The sequence below is a fragment of the Pongo pygmaeus genome, chromosome 1, assembly GCF_028885625.2.
Source record: "Pongo pygmaeus isolate AG05252 chromosome 1, NHGRI_mPonPyg2-v2.0_pri, whole genome shotgun sequence".
NCBI classification, from domain to species: domain Eukaryota; kingdom Metazoa; phylum Chordata; class Mammalia; order Primates; family Hominidae; genus Pongo; species Pongo pygmaeus.
This window is the reverse complement of record NC_072373.2, coordinates 224,993,366-225,013,196: the sequence shown is the minus strand read 5'-3', so window position 1 is coordinate 225,013,196 and position 19,831 is coordinate 224,993,366. Positions and strand designations below refer to the sequence as shown.

At 56.2% G+C, this 19,831-nt stretch overlaps 1 protein-coding gene and 1 long non-coding RNA gene across 4 annotated transcripts; one reads left to right on the top strand and one right to left on the bottom strand.

Moving 5' to 3' along the window:
- Window positions 1-1,201: 1,201 nt before the first annotated feature.
- LOC129009268 (uncharacterized) lies at window positions 1,202-5,817 on the bottom strand. 2 transcript variants are annotated; one of them, XR_008492739.2, is made up of 4 exons: window positions 5,582-5,817; window positions 5,128-5,186; window positions 1,638-1,845; window positions 1,202-1,459 (listed from the first exon to the last, which is right to left on the bottom strand). It is a non-coding gene; the product is annotated as an uncharacterized LOC129009268 (long non-coding RNA). The 2 variants fall into 2 exon arrangements; XR_010125333.1 differs by having other exon boundaries at window positions 1,202-1,412; window positions 5,582-5,814.
- On the top strand, window positions 2,643-18,069 carry RNF207 (ring finger protein 207). 2 transcript variants are annotated; one of them, XM_054441822.2, is made up of 18 exons: window positions 2,643-2,734; window positions 2,968-3,158; window positions 3,811-3,943; window positions 5,328-5,472; window positions 5,562-5,643; window positions 5,715-5,790; window positions 5,861-5,986; window positions 6,374-6,420; window positions 6,674-6,746; window positions 6,818-6,886; window positions 7,314-7,382; window positions 7,465-7,562; window positions 8,310-8,496; window positions 8,659-8,844; window positions 9,111-9,162; window positions 9,495-9,612; window positions 15,057-15,137; window positions 16,009-18,069. In XM_054441822.2, exons 2-18 carry the CDS (start codon window positions 2,968-2,970, stop codon window positions 16,178-16,180), a joined length of 1,905 nt encoding a protein of 634 aa, XP_054297797.1. In that variant the 5' UTR covers window positions 2,643-2,734; the 3' UTR covers window positions 16,181-18,069. The 2 variants fall into 2 exon arrangements, with proteins under 2 accessions (XP_054297797.1, XP_063515979.1); XM_063659909.1 differs by lacking the exons at window positions 2,643-2,734; window positions 2,968-3,158; window positions 3,811-3,943 and adding an exon at window positions 4,371-5,055.
- The last annotated feature ends 1,762 nt before the right edge of the window (window positions 18,070-19,831 follow it).

Below are 19,831 nucleotides of genomic sequence, written 5' to 3'. Positions count from 1 at the left end.
AAAAAAAAAAAAGGCCCGGTGCGGTGGCTCACGCCTGTAATCCCAGCACTTTGGGAGGCAGAGGCAGGCAGGTCACCTGAGGTCGGGAGTTCGAGACCAGTCTGACCAACATGGAGAAACCCTGTCTCCCCTAAAAATACAAAATTAGCCAGGTGCGGTGGCACATGCCTGTAATCCCAGCTACTCGGGAGGCTGAGGCAGGAGAATCGCTTGAACCTGGGAGGTGGAGGTTGTGGTGAGCTGAGATGGCACCATTGCACTTCAGCCTGGGCAACAAGAGCAAAACTCCATCTCAAAAAAAAAAAAAAAAAGAATCTTGGCCCATAAACACATAAACATTAGCCATTGCTACTACTGTCATTATGATTTGCTCCACAAATAGAACCAGGGCTAGGGACCGGGCATGGTGGCTCACGCCTGTAATCCCAGCACTTTGGGAGGCCGAGGTGGGCGGATCACAAGGTCAGGAGATCGAGACCATCCTGTGAATGGTGAAACCCTGTCTCTACTAAAAATACAAAAAATTAGCCGGCCGTGGTGGCGGGCACCTGTAGTCCCAGCTACTCGGGAGGCTGAGGCAGGAGAATGGCGTGAACCCAGGAGGCGGAGCTTGCAGTGAGCCGAGATTGCGCCACTGCACTCCAGCCTGGGTGACAGAATGAGACTCAGTCTCAAAAAAAAAAAAAAAAAAAAAACCAGGGCTAGGGACAGTCCTCAAAAGAACAGCTAGTTTCTCTCTAGAATTCACTTCCTTCTCCTAGCAAACTCCTACTCCTACGCATCCTTCAAAACCCAGCTCAAGGCCAGGCAAGGCGGCTCACGTCTGTAATCCCAGCAACTTTGGAAGGCCAAGGCAGGCAGAGTGCTTGAGCCCAGGAGTTGGAGACCAGTCTGGACAACACGGCAAAACCCTCAATGTGTGCAGCACATTGTACTTTTTATTTTTCTACTAAAAATACGAAAAAAAAAAACAAAAAAAACAAAAACGCTGGGTTCAGTGGCTCACACCTGTAATCCCAGCACTTTGGGAGGCCAAGGTGGGCGGATCACCTGAGGTCAGGAGTTCGAGACCAGCCTGGCCAACATGGTGAAACCCCGTCTCTACTAAAAATACAAAAAATTAGCCGGGCATGGTGGTGCGCGGCTGTAGTCCCAGCTACTTGGGAGGCTGAGGTGGAAGGAAGCCGAGGCTGCAGTTAGATATGATCACGCGGCGACAGAGTGAGATCCTGTCTTAAACAAAACAAAACGAAAACAGCTCAAATATCTCCGAGTTTTTTCTAAGCCTTTATTGAGCACTACTGTGGGTCAGGCTCTGGGCTTGACTTTGTAATCGCAAGAGGGGCAGAAACGGGCTGCTCTCAGGACATTCAGGATGACACGGGCGGAGAAAGCTCACTGATCACGTCGACCTGGGAAGCGAGAGCACGCTGGAGAAAACGCTGGGATCAACACGCATCTGCCAGGCCCAGAGAGCAGAGGGGGCACTGCTGAAGAAACGCCGGGAGCCTCCCCTCTCAACCTCCCACTCAAACCCATCCCTCTTTTCGGAACTTGGCAGGCAATGAGGATGGGGCCTTAATTAAGTGGACGCCCAGTATGTGTACTTCACGTGCGTTATTCCACTGGGGCCTCACCGATTATCAGGACACCAGTTCTATTTTAACCCAGCGCTGAGGCTCTGAGAGGTCAGTAACATGGCCAAGAGCTCACAACCAGCGAAAGGCAGAGCTGGGATTCCACGGCGTCTCACTCCGCCTCCCAAGCGCTGGAAAGTCGGTGGAGGGGCGCCCGCTGCTCTCTGGCGCCCCCAATTGGCCGCCGAGGAAATAAGGCGGCGATGACCTGTTCAGACCCAAATGGGATGGAAGAGTGGGGATTAGCGGGGGTAGCGGGTGGGGTTTGGACTCTTTTTTTTTTTTAAGACAGTCAGGCTCTGTAACCCAGGCTGGAGTGCAGTGGCGCGATCTCGGCTTACTGCAACCTCCACCTCCCGGGTTGAAGCAGTTCTGCCTCAGCCTCCCGAAGGGCGCCACCACGCCCGGCTAATTTTTGCATTTTTAGTAGAGACAGGGTTTCGCCATGTTGGCCAGGCTGGTCTCGAACTCCTGACCTCAAGCGATCTGCCCGCCTCGGCCTCCCAAAGTGCCGGGATTACAGGCGTGAGCCACCGCGCCCGGCCTACCCTTGAAGACCCCGCAGTCAAGGTCCTCCGGCCCCGCTCTGCGCGGCGCTCTGGTCTTGGGGCTCGGGACTCTGTCATCCCGGGCAGGGGCCAGTCCGATCCTTGCTCCCTTGCCTGGCACCGTCCCTGGAGCCTTGGCGTCCTGGCCTCTCCTCCCCGCGGGCTGGGGGTGGAGTGGCCGGGCCGGAACCAGCGCGCAAAGCAGATGGCGAGCGCTGAGGTCGGTTTGGCCCCGCCGCGCCTCAAGGCAGCAGCCACCCTGGGGAAGGTGGATGCCGGAAGGGGCGTCGCCTGCGGGTCACCCAGAGGACACCCGGCGGGGAATTCCGAGGGTGGGAGTGAGGAGAGGTAGGAGAGGCCACGGCAGAGGGAGGCCCCGCGCAGAGTGGGAACCATCGCCCGGTGCGGGCCTGACCTTCCAGGGCCGGCGACTCTTCGGCAGAGCGACCGCTTGGTGTCTCAGAGCGCGGCCCGGAGCCGCACTAGGAGCGCTGGACGGCGGGAGAGAGGCTCGGAGGACCGGTAGCTCCCAGCAAAGCGGCCTAGCGGGTAGGTACAGGGCCCCGCCCCTCGCCAGTCCTCACTGCCTGTTCTCCCTGCGCCGGGGCGCGCCAGGCCCCAGCCCTAACCCGGGCCCTAGCGGCTCCCCACTCCATGACCTCTGGACGCCCCGTCGGGTCCAGGCGCGATAGGGAGGGCGCGGGCGCCCGGGCAGAGGGGCCGCGGGAGCTCAAGCGGGGCTCCGTGCGTGCCCCAGCCGCCCGCTTGCGCTGTCGCTGCAGATGTCGGGAGCTATCTTCGGGCCCCTGGAGGGCCCGAGCTCCCTGGATGCCCCGAGCATCCACCCGCTGGTGTGCCCGCTGTGCCACGTGCAGTACGAGCGCCCGTGTCTTCTGGACTGCTTCCACGACTTCTGTGCCGGCTGCCTGCGTGGCCGCGCGACCGACGGCCGCCTCACCTGCCCGCTGTGCCAGTAAGTGTCCCAAAGTTCCCAAAAACCCCCCAGACCCCATCCCCGGGGCCCAAGGTTGGCTCTGCCCGAGCTGGGACCCAGGTGCCAGGAGAGTAAGGCTCCAACTTCAGGCAGAACGACTGGGAGATACTGCACCCAGTCCTTAGCTCTCCCGGCCAGAAGTTGCAGGCTTCGGCCCATTTTATAGATCAGCTTAACTGAAGCTTGGAGATTGCAGTTACTGGCCCAAGACCTCCCATCAAAAGTCAGAGGGTAAGGGCGGGGCTCCAGCACTGGTCAGGACACTCCCAGTAACTCGCTTGGGGGTCCTAGAAGTCTTAGGTCCACAAAACCACAGTTACAGTTATGTGGGCTCAAGGAACCCAGGAGTGGCTCTAATTTGCCCAATGCCGTGAGAAGATGCCGAGGGGCAGCTTCTGCTTTTGATACTAGGGGACCAACCCCACTGTCTGCAAGAGTGCCCAGGACTGAGCAAGGGTAGGGACCAGGGCAGGGTGAGCGCTGGCTGTGATATTTATAGCAGACCCCAGAGCTGTGGCGCACCCCACCTCCCAACACAGCTATTTTTAGCTCCAGCCTGGAATGTGAGGGGTGGGGGTGGGGAGCCCTGGGGAAGGGGTATCAGAATCTCCGGGCCTGGGCTTCTTTGCAGACACCAGACGGTGGTGAAGGGTCCCAGCGGGCTCCCGCCCGTGGACCGGCTGCTGCAGTTCCTGGTGGACAGCTCAGGGGATGGCGTGGAGGCCGTGCGCTGTGCCAACTGTGACCTGGAGTGCAGCGAGCAGGCAGGGGCGGTGGGGCGGGTGGGTGAGGAGCAGAGGGTACCAGGTTGCATAGTCCCCAATGCTTGCACGTGCACTCAGCCTATCTTCAGAGGACGACCTGGCAGTGGATTCTCCAGCACCTCCCTAGGGCACCTTGGCCCTGAATGTGAACCCCATTATACCGGTGGGGAGACTGAGGTCCAGAACAAGGGACTTGAGTTACTGTCCAGACAGTGGCAGAGGCTAAGGCCGTTCGATGTGGGGAGAGCTCACTGGTCCCCAGTTCAGGGTGGAGTTGTGGACCTGCACAGGAGGGGCAGTCCAGTTTGCAGGCCTGGGCCGACCCTGAAGGGCCTCTGCTACCCAAGTGGCATAGAAGCAGCTACAGCCCAGGGGAGGTGGGGACAGCATGCTGTTCCCTCTGGGCTGTAAAAGGCAGGGGGGACTCTGGCCTGCGGAGGCCAGAAAATGTATCAGGAATCCCAGGAGGACGGCCCGACTGGGGCAAAAGCTCCAGCTTTCTGGGCAAGTCCTGAGCAATGTGTGACCCAGAGGTACAGAGAGGATTAGCAGGAGGTAGGGACTGCAGGTAGGGCCTGTTATGTCAACCATTGCATGCGTCCATACCAGGGCTGCAAGCCAAGCCCTGGAATCCCAGCCCTGGGTCTGGCTTGGGGAGGAGAACCTTAAAGCCCTCACTGCTCTTCCCCTCCCCCCGCCCCCAGGTGTGACTCCAGATGGCCAGGGTGTACACCACCTTTTGGCCACTATTGAGTGTGCCAAGGGGGCCGTGAGAGGCCCTCACACTCCTTTTGTTGCAGGTAAAAAAAAAAAAAAAAAAAAAAAAAAATTTTTTTTTTGAGACGGATTCTTGCTTTATCGCCCAGGCTGGAGTGCAGTGGCGCCAACTTGACTCACAGCAACCTCCGCCTCCCGGGTTCAAGTGATTCTTCTGCCTTAGCCTCCCGAGGAGCTGGGACTCCAGGCGCCTGCCACCATGCCCAGCTAATTTTTGTATTTTTATTAGAGACAGGGTTTCGCCATGTTGGCCAGCTCCTGACCTCAGGTGATCCGCCCGCCTCGGCCTCCCAAATTGCTGGGATTACAGGCGTGAGCCACCGCGCCCGGCCTCGGTAAAATGTTTTACAAAGGCCGTTTCTGCCCTCTCCCCCCCGTCCCCCACCCCCCTCCACAGACCTACTTACCCAGCCTCTGAGCCGCAGTGCCCTCCTCTGTAAAGTGGGTATATCAGAGCGCCAAGTGCCTGGATTACAGGAAAGGGCTGCGTTTAGCTGCGCACCCGGCCACGGCTGGGACAAACACGCGCAGTGACACGCGGCGGCTGCGGTTCCCGCGCTGGCCGCGGTCGGGCTCTGGCGCTCCTGAGCCCGCGCTCGGCCCGCAGGACGTGAAGACCACGTACTTCTGCAACACATGCGGGCAGCCCCTGTGCGCGCGCTGCCGCGACGAGACGCACCGAGCACGCATGTTCGCACGCCACGACATCGTGGCCCTGGGTCAGCGAAGCCGCGACGTGCCCCAGAAGTGCAGTGAGTGAGGCTTGCGGGGCCGGAGACTTGGGGGTGGGGGCGGGGCGGGCACTGCCCGGAGCCCTCACCACCGTCCGCCGCTGCCGCAGCGCTGCACGCAGAGCCCTACCTGTTGTTCTCCACCGACAAGAAGTTGCTGTTGTGCATCCGCTGCTTCCGCGACATGCAGGGGTGCGTAGAGGGGGCGCGAGGGGAGGGGGCTGGGGGCGGCTGGAGCGGGCCTCACCCGCCGCCTTCTACAGGGAGAGCCGGGCGCACTGCGTGGACCTGGAATCGGCTTACGTGCAGGGCTGCGAGCGGCTGGAGCAGGCGGTGCTGGTGAGCGCAGGGGCCTGGCGCGCGGGGCCGCGCAGCGGCGATCGCGAGCCTGACCACGCCCTGTCCCCAGGCCGTGAAGGCCCTACAGACGGCCACGCGGGAGGCCATCGCGCTGCTGCAGGCCATGGTGGAGGAGGTGCGGCACAGCGCCGCCGAGGAGGAGGACGCTATCCACGCCCTCTTCGGCAGCATGCAGGTGAGGGCTGGGGGTTGGGGGATAAACGACACAGCCGGGAACTGGTGACACAGGGCTGGTCCCTTGCCCTTGTGGATTTCCAGTGTAGTGGGGCAGCAGACCTTGCACCAAGCACTTTCGTGGAGTTGCTAGGAGAGCTGGGAGGGGAAACCAGGGCCTGCCCCAGGCTGGTGGTGGGGATGTGAGGTGGTCAGGAAAGACTTCCCTGGGGAGGTGACATTTAAGGTGAGGGGACCCAAGCCCTCAGGCAGCGGATGCAGGGCTGGTAGGTTGGAGAGATACCTAGCGTAACCAGCAGGTGGCTGGGGTCCGGGCGGGGGGATTAGGCATGGTGGGAGGTGGCAGGGCTGGGGCGCAAATCAAGAGCATGCTCGCCATCTCTCCCAGGACAGGCTGGCGGAGAGGAAAGCGCTGCTGCTGCAGGCTGTGCAGAGGTGAGTTGGGGGGAGGGGGGCTTGCCTCCCTTACCCCTTGGCCTCCATGGCCTCAGCTCAGAGCCTGGGCAGGCCCTGCCCCACCCTGAGGAGCAAGACATCCGAATGTCGTCCCAGCTAAGGAGGGCAGCACGGCTCAGGGTGTAGAGAAGGGGTTCAGGGACGGACATGCGAAGCTGCCTGGGGGTGGGGGGATGGAACTGCCCGGCCCTGCTCCTGGCCCCCTGGAGACCAGGCAGCCCCCCTCCCCCAGCCAATACGAAGAGAAGGACAAGGCCTTCAAGGAGCAGCTCTCTCTCTTGGCCACCTCGCTGCCCATGCTGCAGGTACAGGGAGCTCGGGGTGCGGGTGGGTCCCACCTCCCCGGCCAGGCACTGAGCAGCGTCTCCTCCACCAGGTCCACCTGGTCATCTGCTCCTCCTTCCTCAGCTTGGCCAACAAGGCTGAGTTCCTGGACCTGGGCTATGTGAGTCTCCTCTGCTCCTGCAGATGCCCCCTCCCCACCAGAAGCCCACCCTGCAGACCAAAGCCGCCAACTCAGGGGTGGACAGCCTGTCACCTGGAGCCTGGACCGGGGGGCTCGGGGCTGGCCCCTCCCAACTCCATCATCTGCAAACCTGTTAGGGCCACTCTTGCAAGGACAGTGAAGCCAGGAAGGGGGCTGCCTACGGTCCCCCATGGGGCAGAGTGACCACTGGAGTCCAGCCGCCCCCTCTCCTGTGGATTTGGGGATGGGGTGGGGGTTTGTCCAGGTGAGTCCCAGAAAAGGGCTGGCGCTGCTAAGGGACGCCAAGTCAAGTGCCAAAGGCAGACGTGCTCCGTCTCCATCTCCCCTCTTCCTGCCCCCTGGCTGCCACACCTCCACCGGCCTGAGGCCCTCCTCGCTGCCACAGGAGCTGATGGAGAGGCTGCAGGGCATCGTCACGCGGCCGCACCACCTAAGGCCTGTTCAGAGCAGCAAGGTGTGCAGTGGCCTGGGTGGGCCAGGGTCGGGGGCCCCGCAGGGCAGTGGAGGCCACCTCATGACCCCATCCCGCTGCCCAGATTGCCAGTGACCACCGAGCTGAATTCGCACGCTGTCTGGAGCCACTGCTGCTGCTGGGGCCACGTCGGGTGGCAGCTGCTGCAAGTGGTGCTAACATGTGAGCAGCAACCGGGGAGGCCAGGCACAAGGTCCCCAACACTGGGGTGTGGGGGAGGGTGGGCGCTGAGGGGCCAGATCGCCAGCAAGAAGCCAGGTGCCACCCTTCCTTCCTCCATCCTTAGCTTGCCACCCTCCCAGCACAGTGTCTGGGCACAGAGGATGGCCAGGGCAAGTCCACTAAGTAGGGGAGCAGAAAGCCCTGGACCTGAAGTCCATGGCAGACCTGGCTCGGAGCTTGGCTAAGGAGGAGGGGAGGACTCAGGCCCCCAACTACCACTGCAGCCTCCCCTGGGGTGGGGCGCCTGGGGCTGGGCTGACCGCCCCCTAGGTGGCTTGAAGTCATAGGGGACCTGATTCCTTGACTCATCTGGGGAGGAGTTAGAAGAGATGCTGAAATGGCATGTGTGTGTCCAGGGGCCCCAAGACCAAGAGAGACTGGGCCCACACTTCCTCTGTCCAGGATAGAAGTGAACACACCACTCACTCGGTCCTAGCCCTGGCAGCATTCCGATGGACTTGCTCTTGGCCCCACAGCCTGGAACCCACTCCAGGGACTTTAACAAATAGATGTGGATGTCCGGGTGAGGCCTTTCCTCAGGCTTTTCAAAGCTCCTGGTGGCTCTGCTGTGCTCCAGGTGGTGGAGAGGGCTGTGAGATCCCGGAGCAGTCCAGGGGGCTGCCCTGGGAGGCTGGGGGAGGGGCAGACTTCCCCACTCGCCTGCATCCACGCTGGCTCTCTCCCCAGGCTGGCAGGGGGCTTAGGCCCCAAGGCGCTGACGGGGCCCCACTGCCCCTCCCCAGTAGGAAAGATGTCGGGGTCACCCGTCCAAAAGCCCACGCTGCGCCGGTCCATCAGCACCAAGGTGCTGCTGGCGGAGGGCGAGAACACGCCCTTCAGAGAGCACTGCCGCCACTATGAGGACTCCTACCGGGTGAGGGGGCAGGGATCTGCGGGGGGGAAATGTCCTAAACCACTCCTCACCAAGGAAATTGGTTGTCCCAGCTGCTGAAGCTGGGAGCCATTCCTCCACCGAGGCCCTGGCAGTAAAAACAGCCTAGGGTGACCCACGCTCTCACACAGCCTCTCTGTGCAGCACCTACAGGCGGAGATGCAGAGCCTAAAGGACCAGGTGCAGGAGCTGCACCGAGACCTCACCAAGCACCACTCGCTCATCAAGGCGGGGATCATGGGAGACGTCCTGCGCAAGTCCCTGCACCTGGACGCGCAGATCGCCTCGGAGCACGCCTCCTTAGAGGGCATGAGGGTCGTCTTCCAGGAGGTAGCCCTCCCAAGGACTCTAACTCCAGCCCCACCTGTCAGGGGATACCTGGGCTACCCTAAGACAGTAAGGGGGGAAAGAGGACCTGGCCTGTGCCCCACGGGACCCTCATATGGCAGGGTCTGGAACCTGGGAGTCTTTGCTGCTTTGAACCACGTGGACCTGGCTGGGGGGTGCTTTGTAGATCCGAGTAGCTAGAGATAGCAATGCCACCACCGTAAATTCCAGCTCACTGCCACATCCAACGTCTAGCTTTTCTCTTTCAGATTTGGGAGGAATCCTATCAGCGAGTGGCTAATGAGCAGGAAATTTATGAAGGTTCCAGACAGTTGGCTGCTGAGTGAACCCCCGTCCCTGAGCTAACCCACATGCTAGCAGAGGAGGAAGTCAAGAGTCAGCCACTAACCAGATGCAAATCCCCACACTCTTCCCCTTAGCGCTTGACCGTGCCTCCCAGCTGCTAACTGGCCTCAAATGATGCATGTGAGGTCAGGATGCATTGAGTAGAATGCCCCCACCAAGTGCCTCCCTCTTTAATTAGAGGTCATCATGGAAATGGTCGGGATATTTACATGGTGCCTGGCTTGAGTAAAAATCTGAAGCCAGGTGCTTCAGGATTAAGACCCCATGCTCTGGCCTTGGCCCCACAGCCCAGCTCCATGACCTTCTCCAGCTGAGGCAGGAGAATGCCTACCTGGCCACCATCACCAAGCAGATCACGCCCTACGTCCGCTCCATTGCCAAGGTGAAGGAGCGGCTGGAGCCCAGGTGAGGCCAAGGGGTGTTCCCAGGGCCACTGAGACTCTTCAGAATGTGCATGGGGGCTGGGTGCGGTGGTTCACGCCTGTAATCCTAGCACTTTGGGAGGCTGAGATGGGCGGATCACCTGAGGTCAGCAGTTCGAGACCAGCCTGGCCAACATGGTGGAACCCATCTCTACTAAAAATACAAAAATCAGCCAAGCATGGTGGCTCATGCCTGTAATCCCAGCTACTGGGGAGGCTGAGGCACGAGAATCGCTTGAACCTGGGAGGTGGAGGCAGAGGTTGCAGTGAGCTGAGATCACACTATTGCATTACAGCCTGGGCGACACAGTGAGACCTTGTCTCAATAAAAAAAAAAAAAAACTGCGTGGGAAAGGTGCCACATCCACAGGACCCTGTTCAGGGAAGTCAGCTGGCCAGGTCATGAGGGTTCAGTTGGGGTATCTGGGCCGACCAGGTGCCGGACATTTGCAAAAGCGTGGTCACAGTGAGTGGGCTGCTCTGAGTTTCTGCTTTTAGGCTCAGAGTTCGTCCCTCCAACCCTCAGGAGTAGGTAGAAGCAGAAGGCACTTCCTAAGGGTGTCATGAGGGTCCTGCTGGGCTGATCCAGGCAGCAGGACGTGGAGGAGAGGGCAGGAACTTCATCAATGTAAGACAAGCCAAGTCTGTGCAGAGTCCTGACCAGGCTCTCTCAGCACTGTACTCAGGTTCCAGTGGCAGAGGGATCTTGGTGGCAAGTCTTCGCTGTTCCTGTCTCTGAGTCACTGGGCCCCAGGGTAGACTGGTTGCCCTGTAGGTCTAGGGAATGGCTGGAGCCTGGGCTCGCCCTTCACCACCCTTGTGGTGAAGTGCCTGTCAGGTTTTGGGGGAGCCCACCTCCTGGTAACTTCTTGAGAAAGAGTGTGAAGGAGGTGCGTGTTTGGGATGCCATGGGTCTGACAATGTCTCCATTCTAGCTTCACACTTGACAGTTTCACTGGGTATCAAATTCTAGATGGGAAATTCTAGATTGGGAAGGATTCTCCTTCAAAGCATCGCTCTCTGGCTTTCTTATCTTCTAGCTTCCATGGTTGTTGTTCATGAAGTCTGAAGGCGCTCAGACTCCTAACCCTTGTAATGCGACCTACTAATTCTCTGTGGAAGCTTGTAGAATCTTCTCTTTGCTCCCAGTGTTCTGAGATTTCACGCTGGTGAGAGTCTATTTCCATCCATTAGGTTGGATACTGGCAGGCTCTTTCAATCTGAAAATTCATGGTCTTCAGTTTTGGCATATTTCTTTTTTTTTTTTTCTTTTTGAGATGGAGTCTCGCTCTGTCGCCGAGGCTGGAGTGCAGTGGTGCGATCTTGGCTCACTGCAACCTCCGCCTCCCGGGTTCAACTATTCTCCTGCCTCAGCCTCCCAAGTAGCTGGGACTACAGGTGCATGCCAACACGCCTGGCTAATTTTTGTATTTTTAGTAGAGATGGAGTTTTGTCAAGTTGGCCAGGCTGGAATATTTCTTTTTTTTTTTTGAGACGGAGTCTCGCTCTGTTACCAGGCTGGAGTGCAGTGGTGTGATCTCAGCTCACTGCAACTTCTGCCCCCTGGGTTCAAGCCATTCTCCTGCCTCAGCCTCCCGAGTAGCTGGGACTACAGATGTGCACCACCACGCCTGGCTAATTTTTTGTATTTTAGTAGAGACGGGGGTTTCACCATGTTGGCCAGGATCGTCTTGATCACCTGACCTCGTGATCTACCCGCCTCGCCCTCCCAAAGTGCTGGGATTATAGGCATGAGCCACCGCGCCCGGCCTCTTTTTCAATTTGTTGATTTCTTCACTTTTTCTTTTTGGAATTCCGATTGTTGGATATTGGCTCCCCTGGGCTGGCCCTCTAATGTACCTTTAATGTCCTATTTCCCCTTTTTTTTTTTGGATGGAGTTTCACTCTTGTTGCCCAGGCTGGAGTGCAATGATGCGATCTTGGCTAACCACAACCTCTGCCTGCTCGGTTCAGGCCATTCTCCTGCCTCAGCCTCCCGAGTAGGTGGAATTACAGGCATGTGGCACCACGCCCGGCTAATTTTGTATTTTTAGTAGAGACGGGGTTTCTCCGTGTTGGTCAGGCTGGTCTTGAATTCCCGACCTCAGGTGATCTGCCTGCCTCAGCCTCCCAAAGTGCTGGGATTACAGGCGTGAGCCACCGCGCCCAGCCCTTTTTTTTTTTTTTTTTGAGATGGGGTCTTGCCATGTTGCCCAAGCTGGTTTTGAAATTCATGGGCTCAAGTGATCCTCCCGCCTCAGCCTCCCAAAGTGCTGGGATTACAGGCATGAGCCACCATGCCAAGCCTCTTTATCTTCCATTAAGTAGTTCATTTCTGCTATCTTGTTTTGCATTTCCAACAGCTCTTTCTGTACCCCGTTTCTTTTGATGGCATCCTGTTGTTTCACGGACACAATATCTTTTTTTTTTTTGAGATGGAGTCTCACTCTGTCACCCAGGCTGGAGTGCAGTGGCACGATCTTGGCTCACTGCAAGCTCCGCCTCCCAGGTTCACGCCATTCTCCTGCCTCAGCCTCCTGAGTAGCTGGGACTACAGGCGCCCACCACCACACCCGGCTAATTTTTGTATTTTTAGTAGAGATGGGGTTTCACCATGTTGGCCAAGATGGTCTCCATCTCCTGACCTCGTGATCCGCCTGCCTTGGCCTCCCAAAGTGCTGGGATTACAGGCGTAAGCCACCACACCCAGCTCATGGACACAATATCTTACCCCTCTGAGGCCAATAGTTTATTTTTTCCTTTTGGAAATTTTCTCCATGAAGTGTTTCCTCCCAGCTGCTTTTTGCTTGTGAAGGTCTTTGTTTGTTTGAGACAGTCTTGCTCTGCCGCCCAGGCTGGAGTGCAATGGCGCCATCTCAGCTCTCACCGCAGCTTCCACCTCCCAGGTTCAATTGATTTTCCTGCCTCAGCCTCCAGAGTAGCTGGGATTACAGGTGTGCGCCACCACGCCCTCTAAGCTTGTGTAGGTTTCTCTCTTCCAGGCTGAAGGTTTTTCTCAGATGTCAGGTCACCCTTGAGTATCTGCTCATATTAGGAGTGGGGCAGGGCTGGAGTCATGAGGCAGATCGGAAGCTCTGAGCACAAGGGTGGTACTTCCTTGGAGGGGATCAGGGTGGGTGGGCTCTTGCTTTTATGGAATGCCCCAAGGTCAGTTTTAGGTCCCTTTCCAGTCCTTCCTGGGAGGTCTGTCTGTGGAGCATCTGTATGCACACTGGGTTTTCTGGTTTCCGTACAGTTCTCGTCTGTGTGTGGTGCTCTCTCAGAACTAACCCCTCAGACTTCGGCTGCAGTGGGAGAGGACCAGTTGCTGAGTGGAAGGGATCTTGGCAGTCACCTGGAAGACTGGAAGGGGACATGAAGGGGGCTTCTGGGTGGGGACAGTGTCCTGGGTGCTACCCACACAGGGTTGTTCACACCATGAATGTACCCAGCCATACTCTGCCTCTGCAGAAATAAGCTGAGGCTGGAGCCCAGCTCCTGGAGGTTTGGGGCATAGGTGGGGCCGGCTCTGCTCCTCTTCAGAGCAGCCACTTTGTGGATGTCTGCAGTTGCTCCCTCAACCCACTTCACTCCAGGTCTGCGAGTCCACTCATCCAACAAGTCTGCTGTTGCTCCAGTCGCAGCGAGCCCTCCCGTGGGTCCAGGCCACCTCCCTTGGCCTCTCAGCAGCACTCATGAGCATCACCATATTCATCTTTTTTTTTTTGAGACCGAGTCTCGCTCTGTCGCCCAAGCTGGAGTGCAGTGGCACGATCTTGGCTCACTGCAACCTCTGCCTCCCGGTTTCAAGTGATTCCCCTGTCTCGCCCTCCCGAGTAGCTGGGACTACAGGCGTGTGCCACCACACCCGGCTGATTTTTTTTTTAATTTTTAGTAGAGACAGGGTTTCACCATGTTAGCCAGGATGGTCTTGATCTCCTGATCTCGTGATCTGCCCACCTCAGCCTCCCAAAGTGCTGGGATTACAGGCGTGAGCCACCGCGCTGGGCTTTTTTTGTTCATTTGTTTTAAAGACAGGGTCTTGCTCTGTTGTCCAGGCTGGAGTGCAGTGGCTCGATCACAGCTCACTGTAGCCCCCATCTCCCAGGCTCAATCAATCCTCCCACCTCAGCCTCCTGGGGAGCTGTGACTACAGGCATGTGCCACCATGCCCGGCTAGTTTTTATAGTTTTTGTAGAGATGGGGTTGTGCTATGTTGCCAAGGCTGGTCTCCAACTCCTGGACTAAGTGATCCTCCCACCTCAGCCTTCCAAAATGCTGGGATTATAGACGTGACCGTGCCTAGCCATGTTAGTCTTCAGTATGCCTTCTCTCGTTGCTGACAGCCCCGCACTCCCGCCAGCCTCTCCAGCTGTTCCTTCCTGGTCTCTGGCTGGCTCTGCCTCCTTAGCTCAGTGCCCAGATATGTTTTTCCCCAGGGCTCAGCCTTAGGCATTCTTCACAGCCTACGCTCACTCTCTGGGCGACCTCATTCAGTCCCTGGCTTTAAGACCCCATCACGATGCAGACCCCCAGCTCTCGCTCCACCACAGTGCTCGCCGGAGCTCCAGACTCATCTCCCACTGCCCGCTTCCTGGGCAGCCCTACCTGGATGTCTACAGGCACCGCGAGTTCAGCAGTGGCCAGAATGCTTGACGTCCTCCCGCAGACATGCTATTCCCATCTCCCCATCTCAGTGAATAGCACCACATTCACTCAGGTGAAAAGCCTGGGAGAAAGCCTGGATTCCTTTCACCCACTTCATTTCCAACCCACCCCCAAGTTCTGCTGGCTCTACTGTCCCTGCCTCAATCCACCCGCTTTGGTCTCTATTGCTTCCCTGAATCCAAATCATGGCCAACTCTCCTACCCCTCCAGCCGCCAGGAAGCCGGGAGTCCTTTAGAAGCCTACGATTCCCATCACAGCGCGGCTGGACAGCTCTCTTGGGGACCTTCCCTGTGCACCTGTGACCGTGTCCGCCCCTCATAACACCCTGGTCACAATGCCCTTTCAGTTCCCCAAAAAAGCTAGACTGGTCCCACTTCTGGGCCTCTGCCTGGAGTATTCACAGAACCTCAGTCGGGCCCCAGCTTGGATGAGTGTCAGCAGAGGCCTTCCCCACTCCACCTGGATTAAAGCAGGTCTGCCTGGCGCCCTGCACCACACACCCTTCCCTCCCTCAGCGTGTCTGCCCCGACCAGCATGCAGCTTCCATGATGGCAGGGCCTGGCCTCTCCTGCACACCATGCAGGCCTGGCCCTTGCCAACCACTGGACCTTAGTAAATATTTGAGGAGCAAAAGAATGAAATGCTAGGTGGGTGGGTGCATGAGTGGTGGCAGAGTTTGGTTCTGAGGTTTCTGAGCTTAAGGCCGTGCAGCAGCTGGCTCTGCTCCCTTGAGATTCTGGTGCCCACTCTCTTGCCAGGTTTCAGGCACCCATGGATGAGCAGTCAGAGAGTCTACAAAACACGCATGACGACAGCAGGAACAGCACGGCCTCAACCAGGTAAAGCAAGTCTCTCCACTGGAGAGTGTGCACGCGATGTGGCTTCTGAGGCCAACAGGACGACAAAGGAAACTCCAGGCTTTTCCCCTTTGGTCCCAGCTCTGGGGCCCTCGCTGGGCCTCTTTGTAAAACAAGGGGTCAGAGAGGCTCTCAGCCCGGATGATAACTTACAAGTGACCTCATAGATAAAACAGGTGTTACTTTGATAGACGGGACCCCATTTTACCATTATAAACAGCCATGGCTGCTGCCTGCATCCACTTTCACCATTGGGAGCTGCACGTGCTTATGCTAGGGGACTCGGGTCACTGAAATGAGAAAGTGACCGAGGACTGTTCCCCGGAGCCAAAGCGTGCGCCCCAATACCTGCCAGAGGAAGAGACGGCTGTGCAGTAACACCTACGACACAGTCACAGGCTGATCTTTGTGTATTTTGCTTTCAGGAAAACGTACTCAGTCACAGGGCAGAGGACAGCACTGTAGAATCAGAACCGGAAGAGCCTAGGGGTGTGCAGAGGGTTGCTGAAGTGGCCAGAGTCACAGCGTTGCTGGTGACAGAGCAGAGTCTGGCCCCAGCCTCCCCTGCACAGCCGCCATTTATTAGCTCAGATGCTTCCAAATTCAAAATGCAATGTCACCAGAAACCGCTGACACAGCCTGATGGTTCAGCAACTCACAGCCATCCCCTGGGGATGGGCTCCTACACAGAAGTAGACAAGATCCTTCCGGAGACAGAGCCTTCCTGGTTCTCACTCACTGAGGCCTTCCAGGAAGACGTTCCATTCTGAGAGCTTTGGCCCGAGTGGATTTTAGTGCAGGGATACGGTGAAATGGGGGAGCGGCCTGGGCTTACATGAGGCTGTCCCTTTAGGAATAATCCAGGAAGTGTCCCGGAAAAGAGAGAGAAGACATCAGAGCCTAAAGGAAACAGCTGGGCTCCGAACGGCCTCTCGGAAGAGCCTCTACTGAAAAATATGGATCATCACAGATCCAAACAGAAAAATGGGGGCGATGTCCCCACATGGAGGGAACACCGGACTTAACAAATGGGACCGGTCCCCAGGGTCAGGCTCTTAGAGCAGGCACAAGACTGGGACACTGGAGAGAAGGTTGTTCCCATGATAGTTTTTTTTTTTTTATTTTTGAGATGGAGTTTCGCTCTTTGTTGCCCAGGCTGGAGTGTAATGGTGTGATCTCGGCTCACTGCAACCTCTGCCTCCTGGGTTCAAGCGATTCACTGCCTCAGCCTCCCGAGTAGCTGGGATTACAGGCGCCTGACACCACGCCCGGCTAATTTTTTGTATTTTTAGTAGAGATGGGGTTTCACCATGTTGGCCAGGCTGGTCTGGAACTCCTGACCTCAGGTGATCCACCTGCCTCAGCCTCCCAAAGTGCTGGGATTACAGGGGTGAGTCACCGTGCCTGGCCAATGTTTTTGTTTTTTTTAAAGACAGAATTTCACTCTTTGTTGCCCAGGCTGGAGTGCAATGGCGCAATTTCTGGCTCACCGCAACCTCCGCCTCCCAGGTTCAAGCGATTCTCCTACCTCAGCCTCCCGAGTAGCTGAGATTACAGGCATGCACCACCACACCCAGCTAATTTTTTGTATTTTTAGTAGAGAGGGGGTTTCTCCATGTTGGTCAGGCTGGTCTCGAACTCCCAATCTCAGGTGATCCACCCACCTTGGCCTGCCAAAATGCTGGGATTACAGGGGTGAGCCACTGTGCCCGGCCGGTTATTTCTTTAAAAGGTAATCATTTGTCAATAGTAAAACCCAGAAGCTCTGACAGGCCATAACTTCAGATCCTTTGGCTTGGGCAGTTTTAATTTTCCCCGTGTTTGCATGGCACGAAGTCTTCATCCTTGTCACAGTAGCTTGGGATGACTCCCAGTCCACATGGAAAACATCAGGGAGTGACAATCCAGCAAGAAATCCCTCGCTAGTTCCACACCTACGCACCGAGCGTCTGTGTGCCAGGCCCTGTGCTGGGCAGTGTGGTCTGTCACGGTGTGCCGGTTTTAGGTAACAAGACTCCACCACTGAGTGGCACCTACCCTATCGCAAAGGAATCCAGTTCCTCCGGAATAACAGTCTCACTGTTAACCTGGTGCTACTGGAAAGTTCCACCCAGTAATCTGAGCAGTGACTCATGGAAGGATGAGGAACGTTTGCTCTAGCTTCTCTCCCTTTCCAGCAAGGGCAGAGCTCCTAAAGCCAGGGGTTAGCACCTGGCCAGCTTATGTGGCAGATGGTCTCAGTTACAACTTCGCTGCTTTCCCAAACTCCTGCAGCCCTCCTGAGTCTGCCTTCCGTTGATAGCAAAGCACTAGGTGGCAGCAACCTTTTTTCTAGTTGTTTTTTCCCAGCAGTTTTCCATTTCTCCACAGTACGCTTTTCATTTAGAGGAGCTTAATAAATGCTTTTTAAAAAGTAACCCACGTGACCTAAAATTTTAAAAGTTTCTGTGGCAAAGTGATGCCCAGATAGTCATATTTAAGCAAATACTCAGCTTGACTCAGTGATTAACAGCAAATGGGTCTACGTGCTAACATGGCAGCACATTCAACACATAACACATCACTCACATCGACGTCCACTGCCCCTGCACCTGCTACTTCAGGGCACTGAGGCTCCCGTTCCAAGGCCTTACAAACCTATGTTGTGGCCTGCAGGGCAAAAAGAATTATCATTACAACTGGTTAGAGGTAGGAATTCAGAAAGAAATCGAGGCGGCAAAACACACATGGTTTGAGGCTGAAGGCTTAAGACGCTTCTTACCCAGGAGTGACCTCAGAGTTTCACATCCCACACAATCACACTGTGGTTGAGTGAAATCAAGTGCAGTTTTATTTAAGAACTGGAAAGAATAATCAGTATCTGTGAAAGAAAATCCAATTTAGAATATTTAAATAAACATTTATGTAAAAAGAAGAGTAGAATAATTACTCCGTTAAGTTCCTCTCCTTGCAATGGGATAGGCTGCCTCTACTGCAGATGGCTGGGTCTTCCAAACCCATGACAAGTGCCATGGCTTCTGCAGCAGTGGCCCAGAGAGTAAGCACTTCCCAGCACGACAGAGGCCGAGGTCTTCTAACCTCGCCAAACCACTACAAATGCAAACTATGGTGGGCGAGCCCAACTACCTAAGGCAGGAAGAAAGTGCAGCGAAGGGACAGTGGTGTGCTGTGCCTATGGCGGGGGTACTCCTAGCAGTCAGCTGTGGCCGAGATCTTACAAGCCTGATCGGCTAATGCAGCTTCCTGGTTTAGGAACGTTTTCCCCGGTCATATCCCCCAGATTGGTAAATGAACAGAAGGGATGAATAAAGCCTACTTTTTAGGCTCAAGGAGCAGCTCGCACCAACAAAGCGGTGGCAGGTGCGCTGCTGCCTTGTTTTCTGTCCTGCTAAGAGGCTCACCCTGCAACCTCTTCTGTAAACTGCTACTCAGCAGCGGCCTGCAAGCCCTCACGAAAGGCTTCACTCTATGCTGTTTCCAGGTAGCTTTGTTCTGACAGTACCTATTTTCCACTTCAGAATCTCCACTTTAAAACCTGCAATGGAAAAATAAATCTCTTGACAGTTTTTTAAGTTGAGAAAATTGGTGATGTGGCCTTGGCAGCAAATACCCAGAAAGCCTTTACCTCATTAACCTGATTCTCCATGGGCCCTGCCACTGCTCAATTTATAAAGCTAAAAATAATCTCAAGATCACGGAACTAAAAAGAAGTCAATCACTCACCAAATCCTGCCCTTAAGGAGTTCATCTTGGCTAGGTGTGGTGGCTCACGCCTGTAATCCCAGCACTTTGGGAGGCCGAGGTGGGTGGATCACTTGAGGTCAGGAGTTCGAGACCAGCCTGGCCATCATGGTGAAACCCCGTCTCTACTAAAAATACAAAAAAATGAGCCAGGCATGGTGGCCCAAGCCTGTAGTCCCAGCTACTCGGGAGGCTGAGGCAGGAGAATCGCTTGAACCCGGGAGGTGGAGGTTGCAGTGAGCCGAAATGGTGCCACTGCACTCTAGCCTCCAGCCTGGGCCACAGAGCAAGACTGTCTTAAAAAAAAAAAAAAAAAAAAATTGGAGTTCATCTTTTATCCCTAAGTAATTGCTGACTTTTGCTCTGGGATTATAAAGAGGGTGGGTATGTTCTCTCACCATCCCTACCCCTGGAATTCCTCTCCAAAGCAGAATATGTCAAGTTTTCCCTGGTGTCAGACAGCATTTCACCGTGAAAACCTAAGACCTCCCTCCTGGGCTCCTTCCAGCTGGTGGGCCCGGTGTGAAGGTGGGCTTCCTAGGCCTCTGGCAGATGGAGGATGGCATTAAATGCCAACACCGTCAGCTTACCATCCACAAGGCCAGCAGCTGCCAACAGCTGCCCTAGACCTATCAACAAGACAACTTCGTGGCTCCCAATGGGAATGGAGGCTGGGCCCGCCCTACTTTGAGCAGGGGAAAGAACTTTTCCCTCAAAGAGCCGGGCCAGGCTGCCAGAATCTAACTACATCCTCTCCCAGTTTGCAGTTCTAGGAAGTGGAATTTGCTGCCCTAGGCATGGTCTAAAGGACAAGTTTAGAAATGATTCAACTCAAGTTCCCAAACAGAGGAAGTGCCAGTTGATGTCCCACCATGGATCATTTACTCCAGAAAAATTGTAATGATGGCCCACCGCCTTGGCTAGAGTCCCACTGC

Coding starts and splice junctions, on each gene's coding strand:
- RNF207 (XM_054441822.2), top strand. CDS start 2,968: ATGTCGGGAGCTATCTTCGGGCCCCTGGAGGGCCCGAGCTCCCTGGAT. Junction 6,747..6,817: donor CCTCGCTGCCCATGCTGCAG/GTACAGGGAGCT, acceptor CTCCTCCACCAG/GTCCACCTGGTCATCTGCTC. Junction 9,613..15,056: donor AAGGAGCGGCTGGAGCCCAG/GTGAGGCCAAGG, acceptor CTCTCTTGCCAG/GTTTCAGGCACCCATGGATG.